Source organism: Budorcas taxicolor, chromosome 15, assembly GCF_023091745.1.
Source record: "Budorcas taxicolor isolate Tak-1 chromosome 15, Takin1.1, whole genome shotgun sequence".
Lineage (NCBI taxonomy): Eukaryota > Metazoa > Chordata > Mammalia > Artiodactyla > Bovidae > Budorcas > Budorcas taxicolor.
Window position 1 is genome coordinate 6,917,194 of NC_068924.1, and position 12,947 is coordinate 6,930,140.

At 37.2% G+C, this 12,947-nt stretch overlaps 1 protein-coding gene across 1 annotated transcript in view; it reads left to right on the forward strand.

Moving 5' to 3' along the window:
• TRPC6 (transient receptor potential cation channel subfamily C member 6) overlaps positions 1 to 12,947 on the forward strand; it is a 158,087-nt gene that overhangs the window by 90,174 nt on the left and 54,966 nt on the right. The window contains exon 2 of the mRNA XM_052652832.1: positions 7,310 to 8,084. Coding sequence (XP_052508792.1) covers positions 7,310 to 8,084 — 775 coding nt within the window. The remainder of the gene's footprint in view (positions 1 to 7,309; positions 8,085 to 12,947) is intronic.

Sequence of the window (12,947 nt, forward strand, 5' to 3'; positions counted from 1 at the left end):
TAAAGGCCCAGAAACACTGTCAAGTGGGCCTTGCCTTAGAGTTACCCTATTTAACTGCTTCTAACTTTTCCTCCTTTTGCCCCTTCAGTCTGAAGCCTCCTTTGTCCTAGACCAAGTACTGCAAGGCACCATGGTAGATTTCCCCAGCTCCTGCCACACAGTCCTAGTATCTCTTCATTAAAGTCCTCAGATTACCCAATTTAAGTATTCTTTTCCTGTCAGGAATCTATCTTGTATAGAAGTTATTTTGGAATAGGAAAATATGCTTGTGTAATACACAGGACTATGATGGCTGTTGATATTGAGGCAAAGGGCTTAAAACTCTTTGGTGAGATAATTGGGATATATTTTGCTTGTATTAAACACAAACTTTTAATATCTCCAAGAGTACTCTGTCAAAACAAATAAAAAATCCATGGGCATTCTTTCTTTGAAAGAGCATTTCAAAGAAGGATGGTATGACACATGAAATAAACTACAAGCTAAGGGCTGAAAAGAAACAATGACATTTCAGATTTAGTTGTTTTTAAAAAATTCCATAACTGTTCCAGTATTTACTCATGTTTTCATTCTCTCACATAGTTGGCTTTCTAATGTATAAAAATGAGACGTCAATTGGTGGTAAAAATAGACAAAAATACATTATATGCACAAGACATTTTTCAGTCACATTTTTGCTGACTCCCACCTAAAAGTGACAAGCAGTTCAGGCCTCTATCATTTTACAGAATACTGAAGCAGTGGTGTGATATAGTGTGACTAATCACATAGAAAGTTAGTGTTTGATCGACTAGGAAGAGTCCACGGGGGAAAATCGAAGCTAATTGAATCAAAATAAAGAACTGTTATCTTGAAAAGTACCTGGAGGGTAAAGGGATTTGATAATATGTTGTGAGGATAGGTAGTTCTGGTCTATGCATGGTGTCAAGGGTAGACAAGGAAAGCAATAGAGGTGAGATAATATTAGTTTTTTAAGGACAAGAGACTCCACTTCTGGATCATGGACAAGTCACGAGGATGCCAATTTTAAAAATATGCCTTTCAATTTTCTTCGTTCCCTATTGAACTTCCTGCTTATTTGAAATGAATATAATTATTATATGTACTCCAGGGCACGTTATGATTCAACCTTCATGTTGTATTCCTTTTTTTTTTTTTTTTTGGTAGGGTTTTATATCCCAATGATTTGCTGTTGGCTTAATAGCAAACAGGCTTTGGTTTTTATTCCTGTGACAAGAGGGGTTCATGCATTTGATGTTATGTCTGGAGTGTCTGCAGTGTGACTTTCTGCTAAGCACTGGGAATCCAGTGTTGAATAAGGCAAAATTGTCCTTGTTCTCATGGGAGAAAAGAAAACCACTACAGTTGTTTATTGCCCCCTCAGCCCCTTAGGAAGGACCAGAGGAAGCCCCAGAGGAAAGTGTGTGGCTAGAAATTAACTAGAATAAAAACAGTTTTATTGCAAAATCAGAATAAAATTACTTTTATCATTTATCCTCCTAAAGTAGTATGCAAAATTGCTAGTTGAGTTGGTTGTTAACCTCTGATTATCCACATCTGATTTTTTCTGTGGATAATTGTGCACATAATACAATATACATCCTAGAATTGTTTAATTTTCACTTTCCTATAAGAGGTCTAAAAGTCTACTCTTGTGACTCTTCCGTGCTGCCTGGAATAGTTACATGCCATTTATGGTTTCAGCACTTCTGCTTTAGTAGAACTGTGCTCTATTTAAATATTTCAAGGATTTTTGAAGCAAAAAATAAAAGTGAAGATAGATACTTAATATGGAACTTAGTTTGTAGAGGAGCAGTTCCATTTGATAAAAGTGTATCATATTTGAACAGGATGTAGAAAATTACTGCACATGTTCTGGCTTCAAACACACTGTCCATTTGACTCAGAAGCTAATTTGCATTGTTGGCATTTTCAATAGAGATGGGTTATTCCATCTCTCCCTATCTAGGGCAACAGGCACTATGTAGCCAACAAAAATAATCATAGAAATGAGGTATGTAAAAAAGGTTGTTTTCTTGACCTAATCAATATTTGAGTAGTATGGAGGCAGTGACTATTTATACTATTTCCTAGAACTGGTATTTATGTATTGTGATAAAGCAAATTATAAAAATATGGTCACAAAAATGTAGGTTACTAAACATCCAACCATGCTAAATATGGCTAAAGGGATGAAGAAAAAAAAAATCTTAATAAGTATTTTTCTTAAATACAAGAACCTGCTTTTAAAGTGTGCACTTAAGGTGGAATGAAAATGTCTCTTTTGTTAACATAATGCTTTGGGCTATTGTTCCTATTTCTAGTAGACAGTTTTTCTAGGTTACATTTGTAATTAATATACAGTTCTACAATATAGCCTTATAAAATCCATTCTCAGAGAGGTACTATAATCTAGCAATGTCTAGTATCTTTCTTGAAAGGCTTCAAATATTTGTCATTCAAAAAGCTGTTACACATGTTGCTTTTGTGTTTGACACTTTAGGATTAAGCATTGCCACTTGTGACGAAATGCTATACATAGAGGCCTTTTGTTGCTTCTTTAGACTGCAGTTGAGGAAGACAAAGTGAAAGTGAAAATCGCTCAGTCTGTCCAACTCTTTGCAACCCCATGGACTGTACAGTCCATGGAATTCTCTAGACCAGAATACTGGATTGGGTAGCTGTTCCCTTCTCCAGGGGATCTTCCCAACTCAGGGATCGAACCGAGGTCTCCCGCATTTTAGACAGATTCTTTACCAGCTGAGCCACCAGGGAAGCCATTGAGGAAGACAAGGAGACAGCAAATCATGCATTTTGTCAACATGCAGATACTTTCCCTTTATCTCACTACCCATGCAAGGACTATTGCCTTCATTCTGCCTGTCAGAGTTTTCTTCCTAAAACAATCTTAAATGCCTCTATAAACATTCTGTATCTGGCTTTTCTGTGGCAGAGTGCTAAGGAAATGATGATGATCCAAGCCTTTTTATAAAAACATATCTGAAATCTATGTCACTGCATATGATTAAAATTTGTGATAGAGACAGGAGAAGTTTTAAAACTGAAGAAAACATTTTCTCTGGAACTATCTTTGCTATTCTTCAAAAGGATGAAAGTTATAGGTATGTAAGTCATAATAGTTTAGAAGGATATTGGATATATCCTTAGTGGCTTGCCAGGGTAGAACTTGCCATTATTCATATTAATAATAATAAAGTCATAAATCATTAATTTAGAAATTTAGAATGAAAGGTGTCACAACTCAGGCTTATTCTACCTCAGTGTAATTCAATGCATGAAGCAGGGCACCCAAAGCTGGTGCTCTGGGACAACACAGAGGGATAGAGTGTGGAGGGAGGTGGGAGGGGGTTCAGGATGAGGGAGACACATATATACCTGTGGCTGATTCATGTTGATGTATGGCAAAAACCATTAGAATATTGCAATTATCCTCCAATTAAAATAATTAATAAATAAATAAATCTCAAGTACTCTTAGGTGACAACTTTGTCCCAGATTATGTAGATTAAAGCGCTCTTGATAATTACAAGAATAGCCTAAAATATCACATGGACGTCAAGTGGGAAAGCAAACAATATTATTAGAACTGGAACATTTCCATTTAAATGCTTTCCACATTCATAATTTCAATTGAGCCTAGAAGTAATTCTGTAAAATAGATTGGAATAATTATTTCTGCTGATCTTATGGAAGGGAAAAGAACAAGAAAGAGGCTTGGTTCTTGGCCTTTTGGTACTTGGTACTATTTTGTGTCAATTCTGTGTCTTTTTATTTTTCAGTTACACAAAAACCTTTCTTGCACTCCTAGCAATTTAATCTCACTTCTATAAATCCCCTGATCCTAGCTCTTCTCTCCTTTAATTTTACAGTTTTTCTTTCTCAGAGCATTAATCATATTCAGGAGATGTCTATCCTCCCCCTGATTTTTGAGCTTCCTCCTATCTACAACAGAATCTATGCAAAGTAATATATACAGAAGACAAGAGAGGAAGTGAAAGGCTAAAGAGGTTATTAGAAGCCAGAAAAGTCATAGAAAAAATTACTTTCTCTTTGAAAAGACATTAGAAGTAATATTTATTTTTTAAAAACTGAAAATAATATCAACTAAGGATCACTAGTTACTTGAGGCAAAACTTTAATATAAATTATAAAACAAATATAAAATAGAAATATAAAAACAAGCATAAAAAAGGAATAGGAGTAAATTCCCTGAAGTGTTCTGATCTGTGTCAGAGTCTTTATCACTGATGTCCCCAGAATTAGATAAGATACTGTGTTTTCAAAAGCAGAAAAAAATATTATTTTTTTTAATGTGAGGAATAAAAGATGTCCTTGCAAATTAAAAAGTAATAGCAGAGGAAAAATTTTCAAAAGATATATTAAAGTTGAAGAAATATTTCAGAGTATTATACAAAGAGATAAATAATTGGAAAATAAGAGAGAAAAAAGAAAATAAAGGATATTCCAGAATTACCAACATTCAAAAAGAAGGAGTTCCAGAAACAAAGGACCCTGTAGACAAGAATCAAAAATATCAAAGAGTGTTCTGTTTATGTTTTCTTCTAAGAGTTTTGCAGCATCTGGCCAAAATTGAAGCAAGGTGTTTTTTTTGACCCATCTTCTAGAGTAATGAAAATAAAAACAAAAATAAACAAATAGGACCTAATTAAACTTAAAAGCTTTTGCATAGCAAAGGAAACCATAAACAAGATGAAAAGACAACCCTCAGAATGAGAGAAAATATTTGCAAATGAAGCAACCGACAAAGGATTAATCTCCAAAATATACAAATAGCTCATGTAGCTCAAAATCAGAGAAACAAACAACCCAATCAAAAAACGGGCAGAAGATCTTAATAGACATTTCTCCAAAGAAGACATACAGATGGTCAACAAATACATGAAAAAAATACTCAGCATCACTAATTATTAGAGAAATGCAAATCAAACTACAGTGAGATATCACCTCAAGCCATCAGAATGACTATCACCAAAAAAGGATGGGGTGTGTGTGTGTGTGTGTGTATGTGAAAGAGAGAGAGAAGGTTGTGAACATAGGGTGGGAGATTGTGAAAGTGACCTATATACTCAACTTTCACAATGGGAAGTCTGTAGGTAATACCAAATTTGGAAAATTAAGAAATAGCAATATTACCAAGTTATATGGATGTGAGGATTTAAATTATAAAATAATCAACTAAAATAGTTGAAATGTATTTCCTCTAAATATCAGGATGTGGAGAAAATGACGAATAAGGGCCTGCTATTTTCTGTAACAAGCTTTTCAAGTCTTTCAGCATGCACATGCATGGCTTGGATGCAGGTTAAAATGAATTGGAAACAAAACAATAGCTATAGAAAGAAAAATAGATGCATAAATAATTCCCTTATTATAGTACTTAATAAAGCTATATATACATTATTTGAAGATCAATCTTAAAAATTATGGAGAGGTGAGAGGGAGGCTCTAGAGGGAGGGGATATATGTATACTTTTGGCTGATTCACGGTATTGCATGTCAGAAACTAATGCAATATTATAAAGCAATTATCCTCCAATTAAAAATTTTAAAAATTTATTAGTATCATAGTATGTTTGGCTATGGCCTCGACATCATTTTAAACAATTTACATAGCTGTCTTTTCAGTAAAACAACTTGGTTAGTTTTAAGAGGCCGTCAATGGTTACACTGTTGAACAAAAATTTCTGAAAAAATTTTGTGAATATGGCAGAACATTCTTCAAGCTCCTTGGAGAGAAACAAACTATTTCTGAGCTGCAGACTTTTGCTAACTCCTTTGGGCGTCATACTGCCATGGTCAACACTGCCTGGAGCTGTGGTATGAAGATGGACAAGGGTTAGTTTGGAAAGAAAGTTAGCTTCTCTAGGCCTGGCCCCATAGAAGGGGAAGATGGTTTATGGGGTTTTCGGGTCTATTTAAATTCTCTTCATACAGGGAAGTTTGTGAGTCTTTGAAGGAGGATGACTTTTGGAACATTTATAAAGATCTGTGACATCAATCATCAGTCACACTTTTCTTCATTTCATACTCCCTCATAACCTGGCTCTTTCATATTCTGCAGGAACTTATCCTTGTTGGGTTTCCAGTTAGTGATAGTGACACAGCTTCAAGCTCAAAAAGACCTTAAGACATGAAGTTGTGAATCACTAGAGAAAAAAATCCCCATTTTAGTATTTCCTTCAGAGGGAGTATCACTTTTTCTGATCACAGAGTGAAAGCCAACATTGAAGGCTGGCCACCCTTTTGATCCTTCCCACTTAACACCTGGATCACAGCTTTTCAGGTTTCCAGTGATTTTTAGAATAATGCCTAGCAGAGTCCAACCCATTTATTTTCCCTGTCAATGAAACCCACACTGTGGCATTTAATTGATCCCTCTGCTGGAGGAAGCTCCCCACCTGTACCTGGCCTTGTCTCCCTCTCACACTCTCTCACACTCTTTCCTTCCCACTTAACACCAGATCACATCTTTTCAGGTTTCCAGTGATTTTTAGAATAATGCCTAGCAGAGTCCAACCCATTTATTTTCCTTGTCAATGAAACCCTCACCATGGCATTTAATTAATCCCTGTGCTGGAGGAAGCTCCCCACCTGTACCTGACCTTGTCCCATTCTCCCCAAATACACTGTCACACTTGACTTCTATGCTTCCATTTTCAGCACATCATTTCTCTAGGAAGGTAGACTAGATGCCTCTGTGGTAGGTTTATCATGACAATTAAACAGCTAATAACAGGGTAATGCACTAATTGCCCATTTCTCCCTTTGGACTATAAGATTTATAAGGACAGAAACTTTATTTTGTTTTCACCATTGCTTTTTCCAGACCTTAAATAATGCCTGACCCTGGCATAGGAGGGACTCAATAAATATGTGTTGATTTGAGTGGATTTGTTATTTTCCTACTTATTTTTTATATTTTCACACACTATGTCATAATGGCAACATTTTGGTCTTTATCTATACCACATGTAAATGAAAAACACATATTAATCTGTATGTGCACGTTACAGAGAGATTATAGGAACTGCTTGAACCTCCACCCAAATTAAAATGTTAAAATCTGCAAAGTGCTTGACTTTCTAAAAAGAGAAATTCTTGGAATCCGTTAACAAATAAATGTGTCTTCATTTGTGTTATAGTCGGTCTAGAGATGATGGGACAACATCTAATACGTTTGAGGACTGCATTAGATGAATGGCAGGTCATCTGACACACTAAAATGCTCTTAATGTAATTTGTTCACAATCTTTCTATTTTATTACAGCCGGGGCTCCGACAATAGACTGCCCCACCGGCGGCAGACAGTTCTCCGTGAGAAGGGGAGACGGTTAGCTAACCGAGGACCAGCGTACATGTTTAATGACCACTCAACAAGCCTATCTATTGAGGAGGAACGCTTTTTAGATGCAGCTGAGTATGGCAACATCCCAGTGGTAAGGAAGATGTTGGAAGAATGCCTCTCACTCAATGTCAACTGTGTGGATTACATGGGCCAGAACGCCCTGCAGCTGGCAGTGGCTAATGAGCATCTGGAAATTACAGAACTTCTTCTCAAGAAAGAAAATCTCTCTCGCGTTGGGGATGCCTTGCTTTTAGCTATTAGTAAAGGTTATGTTCGGATTGTGGAAGCCATTCTCAGTCACCCAGCTTTTGCTGAAGGCAAGCGGTTAGCAACCAGCCCCAGTCAGTCTGAACTCCAGCAAGATGATTTTTATGCATATGATGAAGACGGGACACGGTTCTCCCATGACGTGACCCCCATCATTCTGGCTGCCCACTGCCAGGAATATGAAATTGTGCACACCCTCTTGCGGAAGGGTGCTCGGATCGAACGGCCTCATGACTATTTCTGCAAGTGCAGTGAATGCAACCAGAAACAGAAGCATGACTCCTTCAGCCACTCCAGATCTAGAATTAATGCCTACAAAGGTCTGGCAAGCCCAGCGTACCTGTCATTGTCTAGTGAAGACCCAGTCATGACAGCTTTAGAGCTTAGCAATGAGCTGGCAGTGCTGGCCAACATAGAGAAGGAGTTCAAGGTAGGTTTTTAACAAGTTGGAGTCAAGGTGAATTTATAAGTTTCCACTATGTACTCACACTCTGTTAGGTATCATAGATAGTAGGCAATTTTATATATTTGATTCAACAAGTTCTTTATTATTACTACCATTTGGAGATGATCTACTATAAACTAGACATTTTGTATTTATTATGTCTGATATCTATTACACCCTTGGGAGGATCTTAGTTCCTTTTCAGATGCAGAAATAGAGGTATAGAAAGGTTAAGTAAGGCCCAAGATCCACAGCTGGTGAAATGACAGAGCTGGGATCAGAACTCAGGGAAGCAGACTCTAAAACCCAGGTCTGTCTCCTGTGAAACTCTGTTTCTATATTCAGATCATGGTGATAGCTACTGTTGAGGTCAGAAAGATGAATAAGATAAAGGAAGTCATAGTTTGACTTGAGAGACAGATGCATGCATGTATACATTTGTGATAAAGAGAAATGAAACTACTAGATATGGCTATAAGCAGTGTGCTGTAGCAGTTCAGAGAAAGCAGTATTTAATTCAGATGAGATGTCAGAGAAGTTACGAGAAAAATGGTATTTCAGCTGCATACGGCAGAATAAGTAGCATATTTGAAGGCAGAGAATGAAGGAGAAGATATTTTAGGCCAAGGTAACAGCCAAAACTAAAGCTGGCAGATATGGGAGACGTAGTCAAATATAATTGCTTTACGATGTTGTGTTTGTGTCTGCTGTACAACATAGTGAATTGGCCAAATATATACGTATGCCCCCTCCCTTCTGAATCCCCTTCTGTCCCCTTGATTGCACCCCTCCAGATCATCACAGAGCGCTGAGATGAGCTCGCTGTGCTTTGATGCGATCCCACTAGCTGCCTGTTTTATATCTGACATGTGCACAAGGTAGTGTGCATATGTCAGCGCTGCTGTCTCCACTCATCGCACTCTTCCCCTCCCGCCCTGAGTCCGCATGTCTTTCTCTATGTCTGTGTCTCTGTTCCTGCCTCAAGGGAACTTTGAGCAATCTCTAAATAAGAGGTAAGTGGGGAGACACGCTGTCAGACTTTGCCATTGTCTGCGTGATTTGCGCTTCATTTGGAGAGGCTGAAAGTTCAGATTCCTAGTCCGAGGTCACACACTCATACACACACACCTTTAAATTTCCTCCACAGGTTATCTGACCTTTCTTACAGTGTTCATCATGTTCTGCTGTATGTCACTATTTAGGGTGGGCTTTTCTTCTTTACTCAGCTATATACTGCTTAGAATCAGGTCTGATTCATCAAATACAGTATTACACAAAGATAAATGTTGGTTTCATTTTCTCTATTCTTTATGCTGTGAGAAAGCATGTCTCTCTATTCTGTACCTTGGGGTCTCTCCTGTGCAGTTTCTTCGTGCCTCTGTCACTGAAGGAACACTGAAAACCCCAGCCTAGCATGTGTCTCTCCCCAGGTCCTATCTGTACAGGTGAGGAGAGCAGGTCACTGATGACTGAAGCCTTCCAATGGTCCCCAGCATGGAGGATGCTGCTTTTCCGAACACTGCAAACCCCAGCCTAGCATGTGTCTCTCCCCAGGTCCTATCTGCAGGTGAGGAGGGCAGGTCACTGATGACTGAAGCCTTCCGATGGTCCCCAGCATGGAGGATGCTGCTTTTCCTCTAGCTCCCTGGCAGCTGAGGATGCAGGACAAGCAGATGATCTCTTCCAACAATCTCATTCTTTGCTACTTCTCACTTTGCTCCCAGGACTCAGGGAGGCAGGGAACTACGCTATCTTGGAAATCTGATTAATATGATCTTAAAATTTATATTTAATTTATGAAACTTTACTGCTTAGGTTTCAACATTTCTGTTTCTGTAATTGTATCTTTGTTTACACGATACTCTAAACCATTCTTCATTCATTCATTCACTTGCTTACATCTTCTGAGCCCATGGTTGTAGCAAATATTGTACTGGGGAGAGTCAAGAATGAGGGTGGAGATATCACACAGCACCAAGACAGTTCAGTCAGTAACCCTGCCCTCAATTAACTTGAAATTTAATAGGAGAGCAAAGGCCTGTGTGAAATAACTATAATATAAGACATGACCTTGTGGAATGATGGGTGGGCTGGTGGGCCAAAGGTGAAAGAATCATATCTAATCAGAATGCAAATTTTTCATTGTCCCTAAATGCATTGCATAATGTGAAGGCCGCTTTAGGTTTATGATAAATTAGGGATCTGGATATCCCTTTGCTTGTTCATCGCACACTGTTTCTGCCCACCAAGGTGTGAGGTAAATGGATCAGGCACTTTCCCTCCAGCCCTGCTTTCTCTGTGTAGGTCCACACCTTTAGCCTCTAATCAGGCTCACCCTTTGCTTAATGCCTTGCCTCCGTGAAGGGTTAATAGCAAAGAAAAGGTAACTCTCTGAAAACACAAATCTGTTTAATAATATGTTATTCCTAATATCTTTAAATAATCATCCTCAAGTATTCAAGTATACTGTTAAAAAAGGGTAGCAGTTTTAAAAATGTTTTTAAAAGTATGTCCTAGAACTTGACAATTCAACAACTTTTCTAATTAGAAATTTGACTCCCCAAATCCTTGCATTACACAAGGAGAAAGGCCAGTTCTTGGCTGTTTTTAAAAGCTGTTGGCAAATACAAAATGAGAAAACATAATGTTTTCTTTCTCACCAGATGGGATGCTCTAGAACAATTATTTTATTCTCCCAGACTCTGTTGGCCTATAGAGGCAAGAACAGCCTTATGTGAGAATGTGCTGCCACGACTCTCACGAGAAAGCATGTTTTCTTTCTCACCAGATGGGACGCTCTAGAACAATTAATTTATTCTCCCAGACTCTGTTGGCCTATAGAGGCAAGAACAGCCTCATGTGAGTATGCGCCGCCACGACTCTCGCGTGTAAACTCAGGGAAAGCATATTGTGCTATTGTGCACACTGGTGTGATGGTGCTAAACTTGCTCCAGCAGCCCAGCCTCAGCTTACAACAGGATGGGAACCAAAAGGGCTTGGTGTCTCTGGTGAGATTTGCTAAATCTGCTCTTCTATCCTTTAAGAATAACTTCTCTTTTCTTATTTTAAAAGAATATAGTTGGCCCTTGAACAACATGAGTTTGAAGTATCTGGGTTCACTTACATGTGGCTTATTTTCACTAAATATGCACTACAGTATCACACAAGCCTGGGCTGGTTGAATCCGTGGGTGTGGAACAGTGGATGCCAAGGGCCTTCTGGAGAGTTATATGTGGCGTTTTCACTCAATAGAGTACTGGTTCTCCTTCCCTCTGCTTTGTTCAAAGGTCACCTTACATGATCATGTTAAAAAATAGTAATTTAAACATGAAGAAAAATTTTAAAATCATTTCTAATTTTGATACTGCAACAAGCCAACATGTATCCTTCCAGAAATAAACACTGATACTGCAACATGCCAACATGTATCTTTCCAGTCTCATTTTTAGTAGTCAAGCCCTGTAGAGTCTCAGGGACCAAAGACTGCAGGATCTGAGATACCTCACAGGGACCTGAAATATTGTACTGGCAACAGGCAATCCTCTCTGCTCGTGGTCTTCAAATTCTTTTGCTTCCTTTTCACCAGGAAAACATTTGAAAAATGCTGTGCTCATGAGTACATTTTAGAGTTGGCATCTAAATTTATTTACTTTTAAGTTTAAATAATTTAAAAAGGTATAATTTCTGCATGGCCTAAATATTAAAATTGAAAAATAGATATCTTAAATGGCTGCTTCAGATGTATCTAGGGGCCTTTAAGTGCTATGATTTTATACATACCATCACCTATTTTAAAAATAAACAACCTCCTCTTTAATATTTGTTAACAGTTACATCTTCCCTTTTCTCCTTAAACTTGCATTCTAGTTCATTTTCCTCCACAAATGTGATTTCTAATGTAGTAGCTTTTTATTGTAAAGGCCTTTATAGATCACTTATTATATATATATATATATAAAATATGTATTTTTAATATATGATATATATTGCATAACACATATGTAACATGTGTGTTTATAAGAAAGTTTAGAATTTGTTTTACTTTCTGTTATCATCTGGCTCTAGGTATTTAAAATATTCTGGAAATACCATTATATTTATTAGCAGTATATTTGATCAAAACTACATAAATTGAACATAATTGTTCAAAATAACATACACAAATTCTGAAAAATAAATTTTAAATATATGACACATTTCCTATTGGAAATGAATTTTAAAGGAACAAGTCATATCCATGCTTTTGTTATGTATTTAATGAAAGAAAAACTTACAACCTGTTAAAATAACTTGATTTGTCAGCCAGCATATTGTTTTAGTTTTTGTTAATGGAATGTGTAAATTATTAATGATTTTATGGAATAGAATTAAAAGATAGTACTCTATATTTGGGATAAATATTTCTTGATATGATTTGATAACTGTCTTACTGAATTACCCACACTGATCTGAAACAAATCACATAAAAGTTTTATCCTTGTGCTTTAGCCAGTAGCCTGTGAAAATTTTTGAGTCCTGGAAACCATTCCAAGTCACGGTAAAAAGACTCATCCTGACTAAACTTTTCTGCCTTGCACATTTGTGATGTCTTTCTTTTAAGTTAATGATACATCTAAAAGATGAGTACTAAGAATGGTTTTAAGTAAGGGTAAAATAAACTTGTTTACAAAACAGAAGCAGAGCCACAGATGTAGAAAATAAACTTATGGTTATCAGGGTGAAGAGGATAAATTGGGAAATTGGGATTGGCATATGCACTCTACTATATATAAAATAGATGACTAATAAGAACCTACTGTATAGCGCAGGGAACTCTACTCAGTACTCTGTAATGGTCTATATGGGAAA